The sequence below is a fragment of the Manacus vitellinus genome, unplaced genomic scaffold (genome assembly GCF_001715985.3).
Source record: "Manacus vitellinus isolate BGI_N305 unplaced genomic scaffold, ASM171598v3 scaffold_6_pilon, whole genome shotgun sequence".
Classification (NCBI taxonomy): Eukaryota; Metazoa; Chordata; class Aves; order Passeriformes; family Pipridae; genus Manacus; species Manacus vitellinus.
In genome coordinates, this window is record NW_021940750.1 from 40,015,924 (window position 1) to 40,043,035 (window position 27,112).

At 46.2% G+C, this 27,112-nt stretch overlaps 1 protein-coding gene across 8 annotated transcripts in view; it reads right to left on the reverse strand.

Moving 5' to 3' along the window:
* Positions 1-7,907: 7,907 nt before the first annotated feature.
* Positions 7,908-27,112, reverse strand: part of KTN1 (kinectin 1) — a 53,222-nt gene continuing 34,017 nt past the window's right edge. For 4 of the 8 annotated variants that reach the window (XM_029964166.1, XM_018082710.1, XM_018082711.1 and 1 more), the window contains 13 exons: positions 26,481-26,571; positions 24,417-24,503; positions 22,517-22,606; positions 21,368-21,448; positions 20,698-20,787; positions 20,521-20,613; positions 18,960-19,031; positions 18,393-18,476; positions 18,089-18,172; positions 15,688-15,771; positions 14,277-14,369; positions 9,595-9,718; positions 7,908-8,325 (listed from right to left, as the gene is read on the reverse strand). In XM_029964166.1, coding sequence (XP_029820026.1) covers positions 9,614-9,718; positions 14,277-14,369; positions 15,688-15,771; positions 18,089-18,172; positions 18,393-18,476; positions 18,960-19,031; positions 20,521-20,613; positions 20,698-20,787; positions 21,368-21,448; positions 22,517-22,606; positions 24,417-24,503; positions 26,481-26,571 — 1,054 coding nt within the window. In that variant the 3' untranslated portion in view covers positions 7,908-8,325; positions 9,595-9,613. The remainder of the gene's footprint in view (positions 8,326-9,594; positions 9,719-14,276; positions 14,370-15,687; positions 15,772-18,088; positions 18,173-18,392; positions 18,477-18,959; positions 19,032-20,520; positions 20,614-20,697; positions 20,788-21,367; positions 21,449-22,516; positions 22,607-24,416; positions 24,504-26,480; positions 26,572-27,112) is intronic. The other 4 variants (XM_018082717.1, XM_018082713.1, XM_018082714.1 and 1 more) reach the window with 3 other exon arrangements.

The following is a 27,112-nucleotide window of genomic DNA, read 5'->3' on the forward strand; positions in this document are numbered from 1 at the left end:
GTCTTCCTACCTCCAGGATGCCTCGTTCTCCCAAGTCAGCAGTAACAAGAAAAGACTCGGAGGTTTCACATGAAAGAAGAGGTGGTTTTTTTTTTCATGGGAGAAAAACGACGAAAATAGGAAAAACATTTAAGTGAGTGGAAAACATGGAGTAAAATCAGGATGCAGCGGTTCAAAGCCTGTGTGGTTGCTGGTCTATGTAAGCTTAGCTGCTTTAATCTCAGCCTTTCCTGAGATGCCCCTCGCTCACAGTGTACACAGAGCCTTTTTTATGCGGCCGCTGAGCAAATGGTAACGGAATATTTTAGTCGGATTTTAACAAAACTAAAGTCCATGCGACCCAGGTGGGAGAGAGCAAGGTAAACAGCAGACAGGAGGGTTTAATGTGCCTTTCCATCCCACTAATTCCAGGTTTGCTCCAGCTTAGGATGTGGCCCCATGTCCTCCCTGCTACACCCGCCCCGACACAGAGCGATGCCCTCGCTGGAAGGGTTTCTGCCAAGGACAAGTCTTTGCTGCCATCACCTCCCTCCCACTGCTGCAGCTTGCCCCCAACACTTAATCCCCATTTCTCTCCCTATTATTGCACCCTAATGAAAGATGGACAGGGATAAACACCAGTGGAGCCTCCCCTTTCCAGAGGGACTGATTAACGGAAGGTTTTCCTATTATCGGGTTATCGCTCCCCGTTTTCCTTAATTGAGGCGCTGCACCTCCATCCTCTAAACTTCAAGGATGACAATAATTAGCACAGCCAGCCTTTATTACCCTCATCATCTCTCCCCTTCAGGAAGTACAAGATCTAACGCAGCCAGAGATGAATGTGAAACCCAGCTTTGCCAGGCCGGCCTCGCGAGCCGCCCTGCAATCTTGTAATGAGAGGATTAGCCCAGAATACATGTGGCCCTTAAAAGGAGAGTGTTTATTAAAAATACATCAATATCTCACTGCTGGGGCGCACACGCAGCTTATTAACAAGAGACCCCCCTCCTGAGCGGGCTTTTGTCAGCAGCAAACAGGGCTGGGGAGATAAACAGCAGCTCCTGTAATTAAGAGTAGCCCTTGTGTTAATGCTGGTTGCTGTTACAGCAGAGTATTGCTGGCTACAGGGCCTGGAGAACCAAGAGGATGGCAAAGGCTCATGCTGAAATGTGGATTTAGTTAGTAAAAGATGAGCCTGTAACATGGATTTTGAGCAAAAGGCGAGGGAAAAAAAAAATTGTGCTTGGATTTTGGCATCATCGGGCAAGATTAACTGCAATTTAGGAACTAGCACTCATAGGATCGTGGAATGGTTTGGGTTGGAAGGGACCTTAAAGATCATCCAGTTCCAAACCCCTGCCATGGACAGGGACACCTTCCACCAGACCAGGCTGCCCTTCCAACCCAAACCATGTTGTGATTCTGTGATATTTAAAAGTTTCTGTTCTCCGAGAGTCCCGTTTTCAGGCTTTTTCCCTGCAAACACTTACTAAAGAAAGGAGATGGGTTCCCTCCCCCCAAACCAACAACAGGTTGCTCTTACTGGTTTTCCTCATCGAGTTTCTAAAGCACTTTGAAAGGAGAGAGGTATCAGTTTCTCCTTATTTCAGCTGGGGAAACATGATGCTGAAGGCAAGAAATGCCTCGCTGGACAGATCCTACTGCTGTCAGTGCAGCCAGCAGGTTGCAGAGCCTCCTTAATCCAAGACTGTCACCCCATCACAGGAGCCCAAAAGCTGGATATTTAGCACAGATATCCTAGAAAGGACAACTGACCGTTTGGGAATCAAACTCCTGCTGTACACAGCTTTATAAAAGCAGGGACTGAGGACACAGAATGAGACATTTGCAAAAGCAGCTATTTTTTGCCATATTTAACACCTGGGTGAAGCCTGGGCATCTCATTTGGACTTGCTGAGGATCCAGCAAAACATCTCAGCAATGTGGGGGCGGGGGGAAGCAGCACTTAAAATTTGGGCTGTTGTGCTTCCTCAGCCAATTCAAAACTGCATCCATTGAATTAATAATGACCAGCCAGGACCAGCATTGCTGATACAGACCCACTCCCCTCTGTTCCTGCAATATTTATTGATTTTAAAGAATTATATCCCAAACCTGATGCAGCTCAGGTTGTTTTCAATGGGGTTGGATTAGGAGGAGCCTATTTGCTTAAGCAAGAGATCAGGTCTTCAAGGAATGGCCCCAGGCAGCATTAATGTGCTGCAGAAACACGTTGGCTCTGAATATGAGCTCTGAAATGGGCTCTGGGTCTTTCTTTTCTGTGCTTTAAGGCTGGTTGAGGTGGTGATGGGTGTTTTTACCCAAAGGGGTCCTGTGAGAACACCACAAGGGTAAAAGCCCATGAATTTTCCTGGGCATCCATCCACCTCATGGCTTTCAGTCCCACAGCAACACAAACAGGACCCGTGGCCACATCTGACAGTGGTTTTGTTAATATGAAGAATTGCTGATGGCCAGGCTGGAGATCCAAACCCAGTGGGACCCCATTTGGCACATCTGAGTTGGATATTAACCCTAAATCTCTAGAAAGGAATAGGATGAAATTTATTTAGCCCAAGCTGTTTGCCCAGCCCCCATCCCTTGTCCATCGAGGGGGCTGTGGCCAGTGCTGCTCAGGGGGCCTTGCGATGGTCACAGTGGGGCTGAAGCTGAACTTTGGGGTTTGAGGGGGGACACAGCTGCACAAAAACAGGCATTAATGCCCAAACTCCTGGGATGTGAGCCTGCCCTTCCCTCAGAGAAAGGGTAAATGTCCAGTCCTTGCCCACGGGGTGCAAGAAGAACGTGGATCACTGCAAAAAGAAAGAAAAAAAAAACAACCTAAAAACCATTTTCAGTGACACGGAACAAGCCCTGCTCGAGGGCCTGCGTTTCCCCCAGTTTAATTAGCTCCTCAGTGATGCAGAGCCAGCTTTCCCAGGAGCCTGAAGATGTATTTTTAGGTGCAACCGCTCCAAAAATAGAAGCGTCCCCGCAGGAAGCCGCGAAGAGCCACCGAGGAGCCACGTGCAGGTTGTGCTGGGGATGCATGGGCCGAAAGCACAACCAGCCCCCATCCCAAACACAGGGGAGATCAAAGCAGGGTCACCTGCAGCAGCAGCCTCAGCAACCCTCCCAGACTTATGCTTGGAGAAACAGAAACCTGGAAATTTAAAACACGGAAACCGAACCGGTCTTTCGTACAGACCTGGGTCACACCACACTCGATCCACCCTGGGGGGACCATGGTTTCTCCTGGACACCTCCTGAAGCAGAGGTGAAGTGTCCCAGTGCTGCACACCAGCATGGACACACAGCAGCAGATCATCCCTCCTCTCCGTGAAGGGTGGAGATGGGCTCAGAGAGGAAAATGTTCAGGGCTGCTGAGGAGACAGAGGGTTTGGGGAAGGAAAAGAAAAAACAATAAACCAAACCACTCCATCAGGCTGGCATGATTCTTTTCCCAGCTGCCAAGACCAAGGATGCCTGTGGTACCAACCCCTCACCAAAGTTTTGTCACTGGTTTGGTGACAGGCACTTGGTTCAGGGAATGAATGAGGAGAGGTAGGTTTTGGAAGAGGCCACACCACAGGCAACCTCCCCCACTGATCACCCAAGCAAGTCTTGGCATTCCCATGGGTTGTCCCTGTACTCCTGGCCTCTCACATAAACTTGGGAAACTCCACAAGGCTTTTACTGACTGGTTTGCTTTGGCAGTCTCACAGAGGACAACATCCAGATGAAGGTCTGACCAGCTAAGTCCTCTTCTCTGACTCTAATCCTGCCCCTGTGACAGGCAAAGCTCTCAACAAAAACCAGCATCATTTGTGCCTTCAGGAGCTAGTCCAGCCTTACTTTCAGCAAGTTTGAGAGAGAAAATATCCCCCATAAAGACACTTGGTTAAACTTGTTCCCAAGGAGCAACCCTTGCCCATCGCTCCCCCACAGCCACTGCCCAGGCAGAGCTGACAGGGGATCCACAGGGATTTGTCAGAGCAAGCTATATCTCCCAAAAGGAGGTGAAAGAAAATTTGAATGCTGGAAAAGCAGTAGTCTTCTCCATTTCCCTTTAAAACTTTTGAAGACTTCTCATCCCATAGCATCACCAGAGACTTTCTTCCCAAGACCTTTGCTCTCCAGCCAGGGCACAAGCACAGACTGGCCCCACAGAGAAGAGTTTGCTTGAAGATGATGTTTAACCTTGAGGTCTGCCAGAAACATGGTGTCTCTCACCTTCTGGATGTTCCATAAGGAAATTCCAGCAGCTGTTCCCATTCACAGCTTCCACCAAGATCTGCAGAAGAGCCCCCCAAGTCTGAGGCAAAAGGCAGAGCCTTGCCAAAATCAGCCTGACAAGATCCTCAGTGACCACCAAGTGATTCAAGGAAACCCACAGCTGACTGCAAACATCGCTGAGAGTGCAAAAAGCCAGGATCACATGGAACAAAGGGGACATGGGGGGACACGGGGACCCCCAAGAGCCCTGGGGAGAACACACAGCTCTGTCCTTGCAAAGGGGTTTTTTTGGCAAAATCACTTGAATTATTTGGCCTTGAATTAAAGTTGCACGAGCTTTCTTTTTTTAATCACAATAATAAATAGCTGGGTGAGTCACTGCCTGAGAAACCCCAACGGCAGCCACTGGATAAACAACCTGCTGCTCCCGTCTGCTGGATACAGCCGGGAAAGGGTGGGAGGGCTGTGCTGGGGGACGCAGAAGAGGCAGCACAACTTCAGTGAGAGCAGCCAGACAGCTCAGAGCCTTCCCCTGCACTTCTCATTTCCATTTGGAAGGGGTTGCTAACGAACAGAAAGCCAGAGGAGCCAGTTTTGTACAGGAAAAAGGCTCGATCAGGAAGCGCCCAGCACCGCATCGCTCGGGTGACGGCGCAGATTCTCCTGGCGCAAGTCACCTCTAAAAAAACAAATAATAATAACAAAAATCCGTTGCCAGCAGCTGAACATCCCACTTTGGGCTTTTTCCAAGAAAAGCATCCCTGTATCCATTAGCTATTGTCTCCCTCTAGCGCGGGCAGAGACCAACCTGCCTCCTGCCACGGCTCCCGGCCTGGCTGGGAACCAAGGGCCGGAGCTCTGCGGAGAACCAGGAGCTCACAGCACTGGGAACACGCCAAGCACCAGCTCTACCTTTGCACTGATGAATCAGCTCCACACACGTTTTTGCTTTTTTTTTTTCTCCATTCCATTTTCTCTCAGCAGATGCTCAGAGCAGGAGGGATTTCTCAGTGACCAAACTGGTGCAGCAAAGCCTTCCAAATCTGAGAGGCGACTGCCAGCAGCCGCATTTCATCGAGGGCTGGAGAGGACACAGAGGTGAAACAGCATCCATCCCTCTTCCTGCTGCTCCTGGGGAACCAGCCTAACCCTTCCTCACCCTTCTGGGAGGGGATTAGGGTTTGCTCAGCTGGGCTTTTCAGGGGATCTTTTCACAGCTGCCTTTAACACCTCTGTACATCTCCCAAAGCAAAATAAAACCCTGCACTTAGATTTCAAAACGAAAGGTCTCCCGTCCTCTCCAGGGAGAATTCCTGCCAAGAGAGAAAGGGAATGACACTGCAAATCTCTCCCCTTTTTAAAGTGAGCACTGCAGCAGCACCTTCACCCCCTGCTCTGCAGCTTAATCCACAGAAAATCAAGAGCCTGGAGATACAGCCAGGTTTCCATCTCCACACTCACACTGTCTTTGCTCCTCCAAAGGCGGCACCCAGAGCATCTCCAGGCACTGCTGTCCCTTCCAGGAGCATTTCTTCCTTGAGCAAGGAATCACCAGCATATAAAAACCCACCTTTTCAAGGAAAAAAAGACATTGCTTTACAGGTAGATCCCAGTTCTCACTGGGACATTACCTGTGCCAAGCTCCTGGAGAGGGAGGCACAGGAATAACACAGCAGCTCCTCAACCTGCTCTGCCTTCACAGCACCACAGGGAGGACAGACACAGGTGAATCACAGAATGATTTGGGTTGGAAGGGATCTCATTCCAACCCCCTGCCATGGGCAGGGACACCTTCCACTAGACCAGGTTGCTCCAAGCCCTGTCCAACATGGCCTTGAACACTTCCAGGGATAAGGCATCCACAATCAACCTGCTCTGCTTGGTACCTGGACAATCTGTGTCTTACCACCAGCTTTCCCAGGGCCTTGGAGAGCAACTGCACACAGGGAAAGAGGCTCACAATGAAGGGGATTCCCTGGTGCCTATTTCTGCACGTTCTCCAAGTGGGAATGCCCAAGTCAGGAAGGCTCTGAGCACCCCTAGTTATCCAAATACACTGGGATAATTGTTAACTGGTGAGCCCAAGGAGGATGGGAAACAGCTCCTTGTGAAGATTCCCAGTGCCCTTATCCATAAGGGGAAGGGAGAGGAGCAAAACCCACAGCTGAGATCCAGACACACAGAGGAGCCAGAGGAGAGTGTCTGATCCAGAGGAAGGCTGAGTTTCCACCCAAGCACACACCAGGACACAGACACAGGAGCATAGACTCAGGTCTGCTTCCCCCAGCAAGACCCTGCCTCCATGGCCATGCATTTTACCAAGTGACAGCTTCAGAGGAGCTGGGACTCTCCAGAGGGGTAGGAATGCAACCAGAGTATCACCACAACACCCCCTGCCCAAACCACCATCACTGAAGCTCCTGGGTTACACTCCTAAATTGTTTTAAAACAGTCAGACCTGCAAGGATCCATCAAACTCTAATTACCCCCCCCAAAATAGGTGTCTGGACACCTGCCAAAGGACCAGCCTCTGTCCACAACCTGAGCAAGTGCAGAGACTCTCCAGGGTTCAGGTTTTCCTTTGGATCTAGTTGCAGAGGGTGCCCCTGGCACTAGAAATGCTTTCTGCATCAAGCCACCTGTAAAAGTTAGACTAATAGCATTTAATTCCATGAAATAACATCTCCATGACAGCTTAATGGCCACAGCTGGAACCCAAGGGTAGCTGCTTTTGTGAAGAAACCAGGTTTTTCAGTTTTCTCTCCCTTTTCTGAGCTACTTCACAGCTCTCAGCAGGACTTGCATCATCCAGGAAACCACTGGGTCCATGTAAGGAAGACATTTCTTCATCTCCTGTCTGGTCAAAGGGGGTGGGTGACAAAGGGCCAAAACAGTAACCAAAACAAAAAAAGGCACAGAGTGTGAACAGCTCAGGGTGAGCAGTTTGAATTGTTTTACCTCTACAATTAACTCATTTTGACCCCTATTTTATTGCCTTCTCACAGAAAATCATGTCCTCAAGTGTTCTCAAGAACCAAGCAACCACCTCTCACCTTGCCCATTGAAGTAAAAATCCCAAAGCAGGAGGGCCCCTGATCTCCCCACACTCCCAGGAGAATCCCTGTCCTATCAAACTCTCTCCCCAGATTTGTTCCCAACAAACAACAAGGCAACAAAGCACCCAATCCCCCCTCCCAAAACTCCTTCCACCACAGACTCCCATCCAGGAGGCAGATTCAGGGCAAATGGAGACACTCTGCACATGGATTTGCCACAAAATCCAGTGTTTCTGACTATTTCTCTCCCTTGTACTCCCTGATTTTTCCCAAAGATAACACAACAGAACCACACTTTGCATGATGTCTTGCTGGGGATTTCTTGCATTTTTCAAAACCTCAGTACCTTTTCTTTAAAGCAAAAACTTGCTCTGCAGTTGGCAAGCTCCCCAGTTTGCCTCTTCTCAAGCTGGTGGCTCCTCCTCTGCCCAAAAACAAAGTACATTGGGTGCAGCCTGATGCTCATTTCGGGGAGGGGAGAGGTGGAAACCTCACCTGAGTCATCCACATTCACTTAAAAGAAGAGAGCAGGAACACCTTGAATAATAGCATCCCTTTATTTGCTGACACCATTACAAAAACTGATTACATTAGCAACCAAAAAAAAAAAAAAAAAAAAAAAAGGAGTGTTTACTTGAGGTTGAAGTCAGAGGCAGCTAATCCCAAAAATGTAATTAAGTAAAACAGTGTACAACATCAGTATTAAAATGTCATATCCCACTGGTGACTTTACCACGTTGGAGTTTTCTGAACAAGTTTTATTGAGCAAAATAAGACAAAAGATTATGTGTTTACTGTCTCTCCAGGAATGTAAAGGTCTAATTATCCAAACAGGTTTGTTTTTATTATAAAACTAAACTCTGGAGGTGTCTACAGAGTTGGGTTTTTTTCTTTAAATCAGTAGTCTAACAAGGATTAGAAAAGACAAAACTCTGTTCAGTGTTTCTGACGAAGTAGAAAGGGTGAAAACATAAATAAGGCTTTAATTTGGCAAAATATAATACAATGCCTTCTGCTATCCTCAAATTAACGATTCCCCCGTGACTTCACTCTGCAAGAGAAACAAAAACACCACATCAGAGGAGCAGTTTCCAAACAAACCCACACCTTGACAGCATTTTGTTGGCGTTGGCCAACACGAATCTCAGAGGAACAAGCCAGGATGGTGGAGGCTGAGCAAGAACAGGCTCCCAGAGCAGAGTCAAGGTGCAGGAAGCCCCTTCCTCCCACCTGCACCAAGCCCATCCTATAAGGAGTCCTGTAAGACTAGGCTCATCCCACCCTGAACCCCATCACCCTCAAGACCAGCTCTGCTGTCAGTGCTGTGTCACAGCAGTAGGAGCATAAAAAAAACCTAAATCAGGAATAAAACAAGTCCCCATCCTCAGCAGGTGAGAGGGAGCTGTGACACTCCTTGTAGCAGCTCATTCAGCACCAAGGCCTTGCTCCCTCTCAACCCAAACACTTCACATTAAGACCTGGACCACAACCTGCATGAGCTGCCTGAGGAAGGTTAATGTAGAGTTTATCCAGACTTGACATTTAAGAAGTTTACCAGCATGATGCAGCCAACCACAAAGGCCTATGTTTCCAAACTGGCTGTATTTGAAAATAAAAGCCTTGTCCATGTGTCTGTCATTGGATGAAGAGTTCATGCCAGACTGATGCTCCAGGATACTCATATCCCCCTGACCACTGCGAGCCAGTGCTGGTAGCTCAGGGAAAGCCCAGTGGGTTACTTTAATATCCTCCATCCCAAAGCAATCAGAGCATGGAAGTGCAGACAGTTTGCTGGGATGAGGGAAAAAAGGCACAGACTCTGGGAGCACAAAACTTCAGGTGACTTGCTGCATGAAGCAGCAGGTAGCAAAAGGGAGGGGGATACAAGATTAGTCTCAGCTAACTGATGTGTGGATCCGTGGAGGAACAAATCCAGGGCCTACCAGAAGCTTTTTATGATTTGCACACAGAATTTAAATTAGATATGAGGAAAAAATTTTTCACTGAAAGCGTTGTCAGGGTCAGGCTTTGGAACAGCAAGGCAGTGCTGGAATCACCATTCCTGGAGGGATTTAAAAGATGTGTGGATGTGGCACTTGGTATGATATGGTTTAGTGGTGGCCTTGGCAGTGCTGGTTTAGAGGTTGGACTCGATGGTCTTACAGGGCTTTTCCAACCTCAATAATTCAACGATTCCGTGATATTATTCCGAAAAGCCTCATATTTTGACACCAGACTTGTTAAATTTGAACAAGGTCCCACCACCACAGACCAGTGGCCTTCCCAACAGCCACCCACCAGCTCAGCTGGCTGCACCCACCTGCTCTCTGGTAGTGTTCTCATCCCTTTGCCAGCATTTGGCTTATTGACACGAGCAGCTTCTTGAGATGACCTACATCCTGGTTAAGATTCACCGCCACATTTAGTCTTTTATCAGTCAATTCCTGGAAGAAGGGGAAAAAAAGAAATCATTAAAAACTCATTTACAATCTAATTACCACAAAAGCCTAGAATTAGATCCTCTGTATAAAATTACAAACTCGTTGTGCAGATGGGAACAATTCTTGTAAGTCAGAGGGTTATGGCCACGTTTAATGACAACATGGTTCAAAGTCAAGAAGCCCTTTCCTGTTCCAGGGAATTACCTGCATGCAGAGAATGCCAGTGAGAGCATTGCTGACCTCCAGCTCCCATCCCGCTGCTTCCAGGAATTGTGCTTGTATCCACAGCTGACCCAGCCTCAGAGGTTATTACCCCACATCCCCACAAGCCTGGCTGAATCCCCCCACAGATGGGAGCACATGGTTTGTAACACAGGCTGGGGTGCACCCAGGGGGAGGGATGATTTCTGACTCCACAGCTGGAACAACAAGGCTCCTGGACCACCAAGGAGGGGGTCTGATTGAGGATCTGTGGGATGGTGTCCTCAGCAGTATGTAATACCCAAGCACAGGGCAGCTCCAGCTGTGGAACACCATGTGGAGCAGCTGGAGACACACACCCTTCCCCACCCACACAGCTCCTGCTCAGGCTCAGGACATGGGCTGCTGCCCACCAGCTATCCCATGGATTCACCCCCTGCTCTGAGCCCCTGGGAAATGCCCACTTGCCAGTGACTTGGATGAAGGCTTAACAAAGCAGTCTAGGCACCAGTCAAAACAGAAAAGGAAAAAGGAAAGCTACCACGAGCCGAAAAGCTGGTTTCCTGTGCTGAAATGAAAGTGCTGAGCGTGCGTTTTTCAACAAAAATAAATCCCTTTTTTATTTTTCCAGGAGTTCAACAGTTTATTAATCAGGAAGTGTCACAACTCAAGATGGACTCTTCCCCTCCTGCCTCCCTGACTGTCAGCCTTGCTGGAGCCAACAGTGCTGTGTAATCCCTGTTTTATTGCCTTTATTGATTAACTCCTCCAGAGACGCACCGAGCACTCCACATCCAAAACACACCTTGCTTGCTCCTCACTCAGCTCAGAACACAGACATGCAGATAACCTGCAGGAGAGCTTTTCCTGGAAATTTAACAGCTCAAAATAAGCAGCTCTGCCTTGGTGTCAGCAATGCAGAGGTACCCAGTTCCCAACAGGAGCACGGAGGCGTTTCCAGGCGCTCAGCGTCGGCCAACCCCGCTCTGACTGAACCAGTGCTACCACCAGAATGAGACTGATGCATTATGTGGTTGCAAATCTCTCCCCAGAGTTCCAGGGAAATTAGAGGGAGTTCAGAGAGAGCCATTTTCCCTGCTCCCATTTGGCTGGAAATGCAGAGTGAGCAGTAAATCAAACTCAAGCACCTGCACTGTTACAGAAATGACTCCGGGCTCAGACACAGGAACAAAACAAAGCTCTTACTGAATACAACTGGTGAACATCTCCTACTGTAAAAAATCATTGGGATCTGTGTTAGGGTAGCCTTAGCCTGTTTTACCCCTGTTGAAGATCAGGTCTGCCGAGGCTGAGACTTGGCTTAGTGATCTCATCCAGACAGGAGCAGAAAGGCAAAGGCAATTAGCAGCCCAGCAGACAAATGAATCCAGCACTGACCAACATTGCCAGGGATGAGGGTGCCTGTGCATTAGCACTGGAACCACAGGCAACGAAGGAGCCTCTCAGTCCACTCTCAGCCCCATCTCTGGGAAGAGCTTTTCCCTCCCTTACTCCCTCTCGCTTCTTTTGTGATCTCACTAATCTCAGGCAGTGTTTACTCATAAATTATAGACACATCCCCAACCCTCCTGGGGCCAATCCTGAGTAGCTCCCAGTGGAGCAGCCACTGCTGTGCCCCAGGCCCCTGCTTGCCATGACTCAAGGGAAAGAGGAGAAATTTAGGTTAAATATATGGAAGAAATCATTCCCTGTGAGGGTAGCGAGACACTGGCACAGGTTGCCCAGAGAAGCGTGGATGTTCCTTCCCTGGAAGTGTTCAAGGTCAGTTTGGATGGGGCTTGAAACAACCTTGGATAGTGGAAGGTGTCCCTGCCTGTGACAGGGGGTTTGGAACTAGATGAGCTTTATGGTCCCTTCCAACCCAAACCATTCTGGGGTTCTATGATTCCATCTTTTTGGGATATGGAGATGAAGAGAGAAAAAGGATAGCAGTGGGGAAGGCCCTGTGATCACAGACTCAGTAGCCAAGACAAGTGCTGAACCGTCTGGACAGATTCCCCTCCACTGTTCCACACATATGGCATTTCCAGTTTCCAATGATGGAATGTTTTACACTGAGATTTGGGGAGGAGAAGCATGTTAGAATTCATATAAGCCTCAAAATAAGCTCAGTGCCTAAGCAAGCTGCTGAATTTAAATGACTTCCTTAAAGCACACTAAAAGGCCCCCTTTAGTCATCAGCTGGTCCCATAAGTGACAAAGCAGCTGATTAGAAAACCCAAATGGTCTATTTTTAAATTGAAAGAAAAGGAGTCTAAAGAAAACACTCTGAGTGTGTTTGAGGGTTTATGCAAGTATCATTTCTCAATTTTGTGGGCTGGTTCCAGTACCCAGAAGGAACAAATATGCTCATTTTCGAGCACGTGTTTTCAGGTCCTTCATAAAAAAAGAGGCACTGTTGCTAGGTGGAAGTGGCTGGAAGACTTTCTTTTTTGATCTCAGAGCTATTTTCAGCTGGGTTTTTAGGCTTCTGGGGAGACAGTTTCCTTTTCTCCCCCCCTCAAAAAAAAAAAAAATCAAAACCAAAAAGGCAGCATAAAAGGCTTGGAGAAAAGATAAAGTAAATGTTCTAATTCCAGCCTCTGCCAATGGCTACCTGTCAAGAGCGCTGCTTAGACAATTAATGTATTTTTACTAATGAAGGCTTAATTACAGGTTTGTTAGGACTGTTTTTCCACACTCCTCTTCAGAATAAAGCCATGGATATTCTGGCAGAAAACCTGCCAGAAAATCCACAACGTGCCCACAAGAGCTGAAGAGAAGGAAGAGAAGCAGTGCAAGAGCCAGAGGGGTTACGTGAGTTAAGGCTAAAGCAATTAAGTCAAACGAGCACATCTGGGGCACCACAGGGCACATGTAATGACACCTGGCCCAGGAGGGCTCACCAGAGTCACCAGCCACACGTGCCATGGCTGATGGCATCGCTGTTCCCATGTACCACACGGATAAGCCATAAAGGCACAGCAGAGCTGGGATTGGTTTGAGGGATTCTCTCCAGCCTGCTGGACACAGAGCACCTGATTGTCACCAAAATCCCCTCATCTTCTGCTGAAGGGCTCAGCAGACCTACTATCCTCCTGGGAATGAGCTCACAGGGTTGGGACATCCAAGGCCTCACAGCTGCAACCCTGGCTTGAACACAGTGAGCCGACACAAAAGTCCATCAGCATCAACTGATTACTCTGGAAAAGCCATTTCATTCCTGCTAATGACTACAAAGGCTTTCCCACAGTACTCCTCAGAGGACCCAGAGCTTCCTCCTGCAGCTGATGAAGCCACTTACTTTCAGCAGCTAAAAGGAGTCGATATAAATTATTTGTCCTATCAGCAAACGCTCCTCTCCCCCTCAGACGACAGCGTTTCCTTCCACTCTATCCATCAGAAGGAAACGGGTAATGAGTTCCACTGACACCACTTAGCTGTGTAAAACGTGCTGGGAGAGCATCTGCTTTAGCCTTCCCCTTCCCAAGTGCCTCCTGGAAAGCTGTTTCGAAGCTATTTTGAAGCTGGTGTAAAAGCTCTTGTTTTCAGAGATGGAGAACGCCAGTGAAAAAGCCACAGCTCCATCACCTCTACAGGTGGTGCCTTTTTAGGATCAATATACTAATCATCCAAGCATGAAAAAAGGCCACCCCAGAGAGAATCCACCAAATTCCACACCCTAAAACTGCACTGCCACTGCTGGAGGATATAGGAGCAACAGCAGTCTGGAGAGTCACCCACCCACAGCACAAGGCAGAGTTCAGGTCTGTTCCTTCCTGAAGCTCAGGAAAGTAAAATTTTACTGCTGGACCACATCAAGGCCAACACGAATTCCCAGGAGCCAGGACCAGCTGAAGTTGAATTCTGGTCAGAAGGAACCACGTTCTAGCAAGAGACAACCTCTGTCTTGGTGTTATGGGTCATGCAGAACTGCCTCTCTCTGGTGTTACAGATGTCAGCAAGGGCCAACCCAGCAGTGAGTATTTTAAGCCATCAGCAGATTTATTTTTAGCTTCCCCTTTCCCTTCTTGGAGGGACAAGTCTGGGGATCTTCCCACTGTTGCCCACACCAAATCAAGAACCCATCAAAAGCCCAGACTTTATGTAGAGAATCTCTCCTCTTCCTCCTCGCAGATTTGAGCCACAGGAAAGGGGTCACAATCCAGATGAGAGCAGAACTCCCAATGCATCCTTAGGATACAGCTCTAGGACACCACCCTGGCAAGGACTGGAAGCTTCATTAAGCCCTAATTTCCCCACCAGCAGCACACAACCTGTTCCTTTGCTGGACCTCACTTCCCAAAGTTCCCTCTTTGCATGGGATTTGTGTTGCCCCTGAGCTCAAAGAAACACTCACCGACTCTGTGCAAACGTCGCTGTTTTCAATAACATTGGCATCCCCAAAAACTTTTCCAATTTCTCTCTCAAGAGCTGCCAAAGACTCCTGGGCCTGTAAAGGAAAAAAAAAAAAAAAGGAAGTTAAAAAAGAAAAGAAGAAAGGAAAAAAACGGGGAAGGCACAACAATTAGCAAAGCCTGAAAAGCAACCCCCCCAGTCTCCCCGAGAGCACCAGAGACACAGGAAATCACTGTTCAGGAGGAAATCTGTTTTATGCCAGATTTGCTCAAGGGACCAACACATTTGCCAAGACTGACATGTCTCCTTACAATCAGCATGTTGCATGTCAGCCTGCCTGCATCTGAGAGCAATTCTACAGGGAAGCTTTAAGAGTCTCATGTCAAGTTATTAGGTAAAAATTGTGCAGCAACATTTTTTTTGCAAGAGTAGGAGTGCAGGCAGGTCTCAAAAATCCTAATCATAGATGTGTACTTATGTAGAATATACCATGAACACCAGCACAGCTCACTTCACATGTCAACACCCAACGTAATTTGTCCTGAGCAAAATTTTAAATTCCTTATTAGAGCAGGTTTCCTGTAGCTTCTCACCTCCTGGCACTGCTTTTGTGATCACCTATCCCTGCCCCAGGACAAGGCATGCCCCACCAACAGCATTCCCCACTCCAGTCTTGCAAGAACTCATCCCAATTTCCATACTATGCTGAAGGAAACAAGGTGTTCCAGAGTCTGGAGCCAGAGCCCAGCCACTCCACAGGCTGTTCTTGTCTCCATTTATCAACTTTCCATGAGAGCTTTGTTTCTGGGGTGACAGACAGCACTGAGACCTCTCATGCTTAAAGGTTGTCCACTCCAATCCATCTCCTAAGAGCAGTCATTGAGGAAGAGCAGAGGAAACCCACCTGCTTGTCTGATCACACTTGCACAGAACTAACTTCTAAGATTTGGAGTCTCCTGGGTTATAGTTGATGTGTAACCACATGTCAATGGGCTGATGGCTTGTAAACCAACTTGTAACCCTCTGCCACTTGAAACTGGATTTAAAAGCCTCAGGCTGTGCTGTGGGTGGAGGGCTGTGGGATGAGCTTTTTGTTAGGCTGGGTTTCTTTTAAATAAAGAATTATTTGTCAGCCCCAAATCACCGCTTGTTCCCACTGGCATAAAATTATCATGAACAAGGGAGTCTTTCAGGAAGGATAATTAAACAGAGCTGTTGGTTGCAGTTTTATCATTTCTACAGACATGCAGGTATCTTGCTCTTACACCCACAGTCACAGTAGAGCAAGACACCCCACCAGGAAGGCAGTTCCCTCAAGCTGCTCAAATCACCTTTTCCAGCATGGGAAAACTACAGATCTTGAGAGTTTTTGATAAAATTTCTATCTGCAACTGTTAAGGGTCTCTGCTTACCTTGGGCAAGTCACCAGCCACCTTCTGTCTCTCGTTTTGATCAACTTTGAGTTTTGATAGTGTTTCGTTTAGCTGCGTTTTCAGCTGCAAAACAGTAACAAAGAAAACTCAGTCTCCCCTCACACACACAGATTTCATCTGTCTGTCCCACGGATTAACCCAGTGCACATGGACTGCAAAGGGAGTAAGATTACTGACAATTACTGCACACACTGGATTAGTGGACATGTATGATGAGGTTTACAAGGACAGTCAAGGAAGAGAGACTCCATCTGTGAAGATAAACGGAAAGAACGGAAACTACAGAAGAAAAGACGCGGTCGGCATCGGCTTCGTTAGGAGTGGTTTCAACTTTTAAACTACATTGCCAGGAGGAGCATTAGCAACCCTGACAGTGCATAAGCCTCTCTAGCACCCTTATCACAGAAGTCAGCCCAGACTCCAACTTAATTCACAGCAAACATGCAAAAAATGCAGATTGTCATCTTCCTAGTTCAGGCTAAACAGTCTCTTTACTGCTGAATAAACTAAAAAGCTCTACTTGTCATCTTAATAAAGCACCACTTACTACAACTATGTTGACTTAACCAATCTGTTAACGTCACATCAAGGCATGAATCACTGACAGGGGGGATATTAAGTTGTCGATTGTGTTTAGATTCAATCCAAAAAAGTGAAACTATTTCAGTCAAGAAGGATGAATACTCCGCACTGGCTGCCCTTAAACCGCAGCCTTCCAAAGGATAAACATTTTTTAAAGGGTGTATTTTGATTGCACTACAACACAGCACACAGAACCAGCCACAGCACTTGAGGCTTGAGCCTCGAACAGGAGTGTTAACAAGGAGCTCGAGTGCCAATTTTGTTGGATTTGTGCCTCTGAAGTGAGCTGTGCTAATGTTCACTATTCCTGCTGTCAATCTTCTTGGGAGCCAGCAGGAGATTAAAGAAGGGAACAAAAGGCTACTCAGAGCCCTGAATTCTCACTAATTCCAAACCTGCACATTATATTTGTCTCACCCTTGGAAGGCTTCCCCCTTTGGAGCACCCTGGACTGGTGAATGCTGGCTTTCTACATTTTGGAGAAGCACTGTTGAGCTCCTCTGCAGTTTGAGCTTATCTCCTTGCTCACCCTATAAGCAGAGGGAAACCTATTCTGAAATCCCACCATTTCTATTCCTCAGCCTCCTGCAAAAACCACTCCCACCCACTGGACAGCATTCCTGAGCCATCTGCATGCAGGTAGTTGTTCACCACCTCCTCACAGCCCCATCAGATTGCACTCGAGCTGCCCTAGCAGGGAGCTCAGCTTTTTAAGCTTTTGTTGTGTACAGACATAATAAATTGTTGCCTCTTATATTCAAGAGGTTGGCGTTTACTGATTAACTCCAAGCTATGCATTCAATTCCCATTTCCCTTGCTTTCAAAAGGAGAGGCTCTGGTTGCTGAGGCAAGAAGACTGTTCACTTAAGCAGATTGTTGCTGTGGTGGTGGTTTTTTTCTAAATAAACCCTGTTTTAACCCAGTCACATCAGTGGCAGCACCCTGGTGGGATCAGCTCCACCTGTGGTGACAGGTTCTCCCACCACCCACTCTAAAACCCACAGACATGGCGACAGCAACAACCCTCCCCAATTCTGGCTCAAAAAGCAAGAAAAAACTGTTCAAACACAAGGAAAGGAAGGATCTGACTGCTCCTGCAGCCTTAAAAACCACATCAGTGAAACAAGGGAGAAGGGGAAGGGTTCAGATTGGAAAACCATGCATCCTTGGGTCTATCCTCGGTTAATCCAAGTCCTTCTTGAGAAAGCTGGTATAGGAGCATTATTGGCTGGAAGCATTTCTAGCCAAACACGCTGTTTCACATGCAAGCACCAAGCCAGCACAGCTATTCAGCCACAGCAGGATGTCAGCAGCTGAATGGCTGGGTACTCTGAATTAATCTAACATTGGTTTTGGCCAATTTCTGTACATACAGAGCAGGATGGAAAAGGCTCTGTGCAGCCAGAACACAGATACCACAGTTGCATCCTCAAAAAGCTTTGGGGGGAAAAAAAAAAGAAAATCAGAGAATAATCCTCAGGTTGAGAGCACCACTTTTGCTGCTCCAAGGCCATTACATTTGCTGTTGCATATGCCTACATTGCAAATCTTCTCAAGAAGTTTCAGGAACGAAAGTCTTACAGACTTTGGGGGAAAAAAGGTCTTAAGAACCAGACATGCTATTGTTAGGAGCAGAGAAGAGAGACAAATTGTAAAAAGTCAGACTACATAAATGATTTCAATGGACAAAAATACCAAGCTGAAGAGGTTAGCAGAACAGACAGGATTTGAAATAAGTCTCCGCTTCATACGTATGCTGGGAGCCTGGTTTGTGCCCAACGGAGAACAAGCTTCTTACCAAATTTAACTCTTCATTCTGTCTTACTGCTTCAGAATATGAATCATCAAGTTTTTTCTGCAATTCAGTCAAGAGATCTTTGAGCTGAAATGAAGTTTAGAGTTTTAGGATTTGTCTCCTTAGGATGCCCCCTTCTCTTCTGCTCAGTTGTTAGTGTGCCGCTCTACCCTAAGGTGTCACAAGCATACAAACTCCTCAGCCACAGGGGCTAAGCACTGGGTTAGTTTGCCAGCCAACTGGGAACCAAAAGAAATAAAAGCAAAAAAAAAAAAAAGAAAAGAACAGCTTGGACAATTAAGTTTACCTCTCTGACTTCTGAAACATAAGTAGATCGTTCTATTTCTGCCTTTTCTAGTTCACTTTCCAAATGTTCTCTCTCTTTTTTAAGCTGGAAACAGAAAAACAGAGTTAAAACACATGTTTCCAATGCTTTCTCGCAGTGTCATTTGCTTGATTTGTAATTAGCTGTAAATTTCTACCAAATATTCCATGACATTTAGAGAGCATTTCAAATGCAGTGATTGCACAGTGCAGATTTAAACTGCTACACTTTGGGGAAAAAAAAAAAGATAAAAAGAAAAAGAATCAAGCCCAAGATTGTCAACAAGCAGTAAACTGTTCAGCCTCACAAGAAAGGGCTCCAGTGGGTGAGTACAGAAGTAAAAAACAGCACAATTTCCAGTACTCAGCTTCTCTGCTCTTTAAAAACACTGCCCAAAAGACTCAGATTAAACTGCAGCACGGGCTGTGCTGCTTGCAGGAGAGAAGCCCAGAAAGTTCAGATTTACAGCACAAGCCTAAATCGTGTTTAAATAACATAAATCTTCAAAGACAAGGAAAGAAAACCAAAAAAACAAACACCTGCACGTACAGTTTCAACTTCTTTGATTTCTTCCTTTAACCTCTCCACCTCGTGCTCCAAAGAAGTGACTGAAGTTTTCATCTGCAGTTTTCAGGAAAAATAAAGATATTTAGTAGGGCTGGTCTAAGACAAACTCTCCTTATACACACGAGATTGCTCCTACCTTCTAAAAATACTGAGGATTAAATCAGTGGTTGAATAAAATAAGATGGTCAAATAATACAATATATCTGAGTCTATGTTGGAACACCTCTTCTACCTTCTCCCAACCTAAGAAGTTCTTTGACATATTTAGAGCCTAAATGACTGAAATATTTGGAATATAAAGACTAATCCAGTTGGCCATTAGCCATAGTAAAGGAAATATCCTTCCTAGGCAGGGAATAGAGTCCATCATATACCCAAACCCAGTATTTTTAGCCTTATTAGGGGCTGTGTAAGTGCAGCAGATGGTAGCACATCTCTAGTTCAAGATCTGACAGCCTCTGTGAGCCCCTCAAACGAGATGTTTACAAATCATCTGTTTGCTCCAGGCTCACACTCTGGCACTCAAATTTACTAAGCAGAAATACTTTAGAAATTATTTTTCAAAAAAAAAGCAGTTTGACCTACTTTAATTGTAAACTGGGAAAGAGACATAAAAAAAGCTTTCTTCTTCCCACTTTTGCTAACAGAGCCTTCCTAAAAGGAAAGCTTTGCAGGCAATTTCAAGAGTAATTAGTTGACCATAATGGATTGAGCAGTATTTTAACAGCTTCCAAAAAACTGTTATGATCCTATGATACTTCAATTTTAGCTCAAAGAGTCCATATCTATTCACAAATAGACTTGGAAAAAGAATCCAGGTGCTCAACAGAAGCTGTCTGTCCAAGTTATCAGGATCAGAAAAACATATTCCTGGGCACACTAACAGGACACATGTACATTTCTTGACCTTTGGTTTCCCATCTCATCAGTACTGATTTTACTACTTGCCATTTAGCTGCCTCCTGCATCACCTGCAAATGACTCCCCATCCTGGAAGTGTTCAAGGCCAAGCTGGATGGGGTTTGGAGCAACCTGGTCTAGTGGAAGGTGTCTCTGCCCACAGAAGGAAGTTGGAATAAGATGGTCTTTAAAGGTCCCTTCCAACCCAAACCATTCTGTGATGACAGGACTGTGACACAGACTTGTCATAATGGCCACAGACCTTACACCTGTGCTGTTTATTTGTTCTTGCTTCTCTAAAGATGGCAGCAGAAACAGCCACACAAATCTGAATATATCGACAAATCCCCCATTTTGCAGGTCCATTTAACGGAAATACATTCCTTTAAAAACTAAAAATCAGTCTTAGCTTCATGCAAAGTATCAGAGCACCAAAATACTACTGATGTGAGGAATCACTCCTATTATACTTGTTGCAGGCTTCACCTTTTTCATTCCCTGGTCACGAGCACATCAAACCAGGCAGCCAGGGCTGTTCTACACCTGCCTTCACAGAGCTCAAACACCTTCTGTGACTTCAAGCAGAACCTGCCTGGCTGCTGTAAAAAAAAAAAAAAAGGGAAAAAAAAATCTTCAGAAATACCTGTTTAAGTTCCTTCTGTGATTCTTCAACTTTTATCTTCCATTTGCTTTCTTCCTCTTCCACGCTCCTCTGTAGCCTTTGTAAAATCCCCTCCTAAGAAGAGAGAGGGATTTGAAAGCTCAGAGCAGAAGAAAGGCAGCTTGAAGCACCACACAGGTGACCAGGCATCCAACTCACCGTCTCTGCCAGAACAGATTTGTATTTCTCACACTCCAGCTGCAGCAGGATGTGCATTTCCTCAGCCTCCTTCAACTTCTGCTCCATAGCCTGGGCAAAGGAAAAAAAGGGACCACAGGAGTCACATCTCAGTGGATGGATTTCAGTTCTATTCATCTTATTTCCACAAGCTGGTGTCATTCACGGGCAGGTCTGTCTTCCCAACCCATGCAAAGACAAGAGCAAGTGCAATGTTCATCTACAACTCTCAACATTCAAAGCACAAACTTCATGTGAGTTACTGAAAAAATGCCCATTACTAGAAAAATGGAAGAGAGATTTTGAATTTCATGAACCCCCAACTCCATGAGGCACTTTTCAAAGATGCAAATACATTTCTGATTTACAACTTGCAAACACCCACAGGTTGCCCAGGGAAGCTGTGGCTGCCCCATCTCTGGAAGTATTCAAGGACAGGTTAGATGGGACTTGGAGCAACCTGGTCTGGTGAGTGACATCCCTGTCCAAAGCAGGGGGGATGATCTTTAAGGTTCCTTCCAACCCAAATGATTCTAGGATTCTATAAAGCAATTTTCTTGTGACTTGTTTGAGAATTTGAGCTTGACAGTGTGTAAGATTTACACTGGAAAAATACATTATGCCACACACAATTTGTCCACCTTGTGCCTACCTTGACATCCTCAGATCCTGAAGCCTCTCTCAAGTATTCTTTAGCCATCTTTTCAAACCCACATATCCATTCGCTGTGGCTCTGTTGGGAAATCATTCAGTTAAAGCTGAGAATAACCTCAACAAAAGCTATCTTCAGGACATTTTGCCTCCCAACTGCAGGCTCAGGGAGCAGTGTTTCAGTCCTCTGAGTCCCCAGAGCTCACACACAGTTGTTGTTCAGCCAGTGCCACACACAGCTGAAAGGGGCTGGTGGGCAGCAATCCAGGAGCACGAGGTTATGACACACACACACACACACACACACACACACACAGTTCACAGGGGCTTGGATGTGCTGAAATACAGCTGGGTGACAGAGGACTCCCTGCAAGTGTCAGGGCTCCACAAGAAGTATTTGAAGATTGAAGGGAATCTTTTCCAAAATCCCTGAGCAATTAAAGCAGACGCTTGCTGCGTAATTCTAGGAAGGCTGTTTTATAACCTTACAGAAACAGTCTTTTTAAAGACTGGCTCATCAGGAGACTAAGTTTAGCACATTTGGGAACAATTTTAAATATGAATATTCAAAACCTCTAGACGTTATAAATGGAATGCAAACCCCATTTTCCCAGCCTCACTTCACATTACTCACCCCATCTGAACCACACGAACCCAGTGCACCTTCCCTGCAAACAACTGACAGCCACCAAGGATATAAAACTGGAAATCAGTGCTTGGGAACAAAATAAACCCTCCTAAACTGTGTTAGCTGTCACTGAGGCAGCACAACTCCTCCAGAAAGGTGTGGGGGGGGAAAAGATGGATCCCCATTGTGCCAGACAGTGAGCAAACACACAGCAGACCTTATTCACCCCTCAAAATTTACTGGCTCAGTTGCAAGATGACACAGACAGGTAAACTGGATACTGAGTCAATAAGAAAACACACAATAATGACAATTTCTTTTTTAACACTTGTCTTGAAATAAGAGGCAGCTTTGCCTCTCTGCTGGTGGGAAGCACAAGGCATCACCAGCAAGACACTCTTGTCCCACTGCAAAAACCTTGGGAGAGAGGGGACTGTGAGGAAACACTCCAGACTGCCCAGCACAGCAGGACCAGAGCTCCCTGGTTCCCAGCAGAAGGTTAAGAGGAGCCACTTCTCTTACCACATTAGAAGGTAGAGAGACTTTAGGGAACAGCTTCTGGAGGAGTTCGCGCGTCTCCATCTCGGCAGCTTCCAAATGCTGCTGCTTCTCCTAAACCAAGAGAAGGGTTCACATGAAATAAGGGAAAAAACACTCCACAGACCTGGCAATAGCCTTTTCTATGCCTACAGTAACTTACTTAACCCAGAAAGTCCTTTTGTAAGTGAGAAAGGCGCTATAGTCTCTAAAATTGCCAGTAAATTGGTTCAAAAATGGACACTAAATTGCTTCAGAATTTGGCCTTCACATTTGTTCTCGCTTAAGCTTTTATTTTCTTATGTTCGCCTCCAATCTAGCCTGGCTGTACAGAAATCACACCATCAGTCACTTGTTCACAACACAAGCTACACTGTGCTGAGTAACTGCATCCATAGATCACACCAACCCTGTCACTCAACCTGAGCGAGCTCAAAAACAAGCAGTTTGGTCAATCAACTATTTTTTTTTTTTTAAAATCCATGCTTTTTAAACAATTTTAGATGGGAAAAAAAAAGAAGTCACCTTAAGTTAATTAAAATCTAAAGGAAACTTTGTGTTAATGCACATTTGAACCAGGCCAAGAAAGTAAGACTTCTAAACATTAAGTACTCAAGAGGAAGACCCTTACATCCTCCTGTCCCAACCCTGGATGCAATGGGAAATAATTATTAGAGCTGTGTGACAATCTCCAGGTTTTCTTTGTTATTGCTCTGCCAGTATAAATACCCAGAGCCAAGGGCAACACAGATCCATCCTTCCATGTATTTAACATTTAAAGCAGAGCAGCCACAGGACATATGCTTGCTGTGCTTGTGGCAGATTGGGTTAATTTAGCCCCATGACGCTCAGGTTCCCATTTAAATTTAAATGTAGAAAGCCTGAAACCCTTCACAGAATGCAGCTTTCAGCCCAAATCCTTCACTGATACTTGTTTTTTTTTCCTTTGACATCACTGCCTTGCTGCTCTGAGTTCCCCTGCTGCAAGAGGTCGGTGGTGTGAGCAGGCTGAGATTCAGAGACAGAAACGAGACATTAGGTTGTGAAGTAGTGCTAAGTGTGTTAGTTGGCAGCAATTTAGGAACCACCAAGAAGTGGCAAGTGGCTGTTTGGTGAGGTCTTCCAACTGCAAGAGAAAGCAGGCAAGCATTAGCACACAGCAAAAGCAGGTACAAACCTCCCTGACCGCGGGGCCAGCGAAGAGCAGAGACACCTCCAAAACACAGGCACACAACCCCAAATCAGAGCTCCTCTGCTTCTAGCTACCTGACTTGTGTTCCTACAGTTAGTTTGATGCCTTTTTTTTTTTTTAAATTCTGCACAGTGGCAATTAACACTGAATCAGGCTCACAGCAAACACGAGCTCCTTTCAGAGCGAATCACACCCTGTATCGTTTTGAGCATCGGTCCCATGGTCCCTGTCGAGCTTCACATGCCTTCAAGGAGCAAATTCACAGCTGTGGTCACACCATTTTCCTGAGAAGCTCCCAGGTTTTTAAATAATAATAATAATTTAGTCCTGGTTCTTCACAGGTCCAATAGATTTGTTCAAGCACAGCCAAAGCCCAGTAGAAGAAAGCAGGTTGCTCACCAGCACAGCTTTTATTCTGGAGCTCCCCACAAAGCAAAAACAATTCACAACAGCTCTAACAATTATGCAAACGGAAATCAAAAGTCAGCATGCCCACAAACTAACAATTAAAAAAAAACAAACCAAAAACCTAAAGACAACAGGAAGAAGCAGAGGTGAGAGTATATGAATGATCGCTCAGAAGAGATTATACTTAAACTGCAGTAAAAGTTAAACGTCTCCATTTCACTTAAAAAACCAGCTGCAGATCTGCTTCTAGCTTAATGCATCATTTCTAGCAGTCAACATTACAACCTTGGCAGTCTTGTTCACTTTGTCCTGCAGCAATTTTTCAGTTGATGCCAATGCTTCCATTGCTTCCCAGTTTTTCTCCCGAAGGTCCTAATCATTTTTAGAAAGAATGATTTCAGTTCAGCCAATATTCAAACTGTTTTCCTTTTTACTTCAGAGATATATTTCGCATTACATTCCACCATTTGCATTTAAATGCTGGTTACTGCAAGATGATTTTGCTGGGGAATATGACATACACTAGCAAAAACCAAGTGTGATGTTCAAAGAGTCTGAATGAAAAGAGGGGGGGGGTAAAAATGCCAATTCTGCCCAACCTGCCCCCGTGTCCAAAACTGATCCAAGTGTTACTGCAGAGCTGTATCACTACAGCGACCCCACACTTTGACTGCACTTGTAAGAAGAAAGAGGGAAGTTTTCAAAAGTAGTGAGGAACACAGACACCAAACCACAGATTACACAACAGAGTGTTAGGCATGTCGCGGTGCAGAACCCAGCATGGACCCCAGGAGACATGGAGGTGTGTGCACATTTATGCCCCTGATCCTGCAACCCGACCTTGGGCCTCAGCCCAAACCTCCTGCGCCGGGGCCGGTTTTAGAAACGCGAAGCTCAGGGCCTCGTTTGGCAGAGTTTACCCCACACAGGTCTCTCCACTGCACCCCCAGAGAACTGGTTTGCTGCTCACCAGCCCTCCTGGGAGGTTTTTGGGATTTCAGCAGTGGCAAGCACATCCCAGATCCACATGGAGAGACCGCAGTGCCGCGCTCCTGAGTCTTTCTTGGCGAGGTCATCAAACGTGTACTCCACAAGGCGTCAACATGCAAGCTCAGCGAGGAGGCCCAGAGCTCTTCTAAGAGCAGCCTCACAGCTCATATCTAGGAAGGATGGTGGGCCTTGCAGGGAGGATTAAACTTTTTCCAACCCTCAGAGCAATCTCCTTCAGCAAAGGGCTGTTCTGTATTGGTTTTTAATTCACCGAAGTGGCATTCAAACCCTAGCACGTACCTACACCAGCTTCACTTCACCACTTCTGTTTGCCTGCTATCCTAAGGGCTGTTCTACAGGATATAAACACAATATTGGATAAAACTGGAGAAAAAGCTGGGACCTGCAGGCATGGTCTGCCCTTTAGCAGCAGTCAGATTTCTGCCTGCACCACGAAGGGTACTCAGACCTTGCGATTCCCCAGGAAACACACGTGCATATGTTCTACCTTTCCAGCTCATCTGTTTTCAGAGACTACTCAGCCACTTTCCCTCTATTTTATTTCAGCTCTTAGGCAGCAGTCCTTGCTCTACAGCTCAATATTTTCCTTGTGCATCTTCCTTATATTGTCCCTCTACTAAGCAATAAAGCTTATTGCATGGTATCCATCAGATTTTACAGGCAATCAAGGAGGGATAGGCAAGATAAATCAACTTTCTTCCAAGTAACTTAAAAGATAACACTCTTGCCCTGCACAGGTAATGTATTACAAGGAAGTAACTTCACAGCTCTCTGATGGCAGATACAAGCTTTAATTCCACCCACAAACAACCAGAACTGCACCATCAGCAGCTGCTGTGAAGGAAGGCTCATGGTCCTTCACCCACTCAGAAAGGTCAGGATTAGTCATTCAGGACTGGGAAGAGCCAGATCTGACCACCCTGAAGGTAATGCCTCCTCCCATGTCCATGCACAAGGACCATAACTCAGAGCACAGCACCTTTCATCCTCCCACCCTCCCCTCCCCAAACTCCCTCCTCTTCCCTTGGCAAAGGATGTGTTTCTCAACAGGGCTTTTAAGGCTTGAATCCAAATCTAAGAACCTGCTCTGGGATGTGTTCCCTAGCAGTTCTCCTTCCTCTCATCCAATAAGCAAATTGTCAAGGAGGTGACAAACTCTAAACCAGTAAAGTAAAGTATGCTCAGTCACTCCCAAGAGGAAAGGAGTGTCCAGGGGGCACAACACAGCAGACACTCCCTGCAGAATGCCCCAGGCATCAGGGAGTGCTGTGCACACAGGTTTGATTGGTTTGGGAGTTTGGGGGATTTTCTGGGGCAGTGGGGGAAGAATTTCCTTACGTTGTTCTTTTTCCTCTGCTGCTCAAAGGCGTTTCTCTGAGAGGCGAGCTCGTTTTGGAGACTGGCGATTTCCTTCTCTTTGCCTGCAACCCTGAATTGACAAAGAGAACCATAAACAAGTCAGGAGACACTGAAGAAATTTCCAGTGAAGCACTGACACCCTTTCCCATACACTGCCTTGCCTTCCCTTCCAGCAACACACTCTCTTTGAAAAGCTGCTCTCGCTGACTTGGCAGCATCGCTTGCTTCCCACTGCTCTGTGAACCACGGGCTGCCAGAGCAAAGCCCATTGTAAAGCTGTTGTTTGCCTACAAGAGGCATCTGCACACATTTATCAGGGCCACAGAAAGGCAGAGCATTAGCTGAGGATAAGTCAGCCAGCCCACACTAGTACAGCACCACAGAACAGGCCTGCTGGATAAGAGCATTCCCTTTCAAGCACCTAGTCCACAATTTATAAGTCATTTAACTTAAAAGACAAATAATTCTGCCAGCCAAAAATGCATGACAGTGGCAATTTGCTTAGCACAATGTAAGGCAGTATGGCATTAGCTTCCACATGGTTATTTAGTGTGCTTCAGCTCCACGTTATAACACACTTTTACCCCCGAGATCTTCCCTGGGAAGAGATT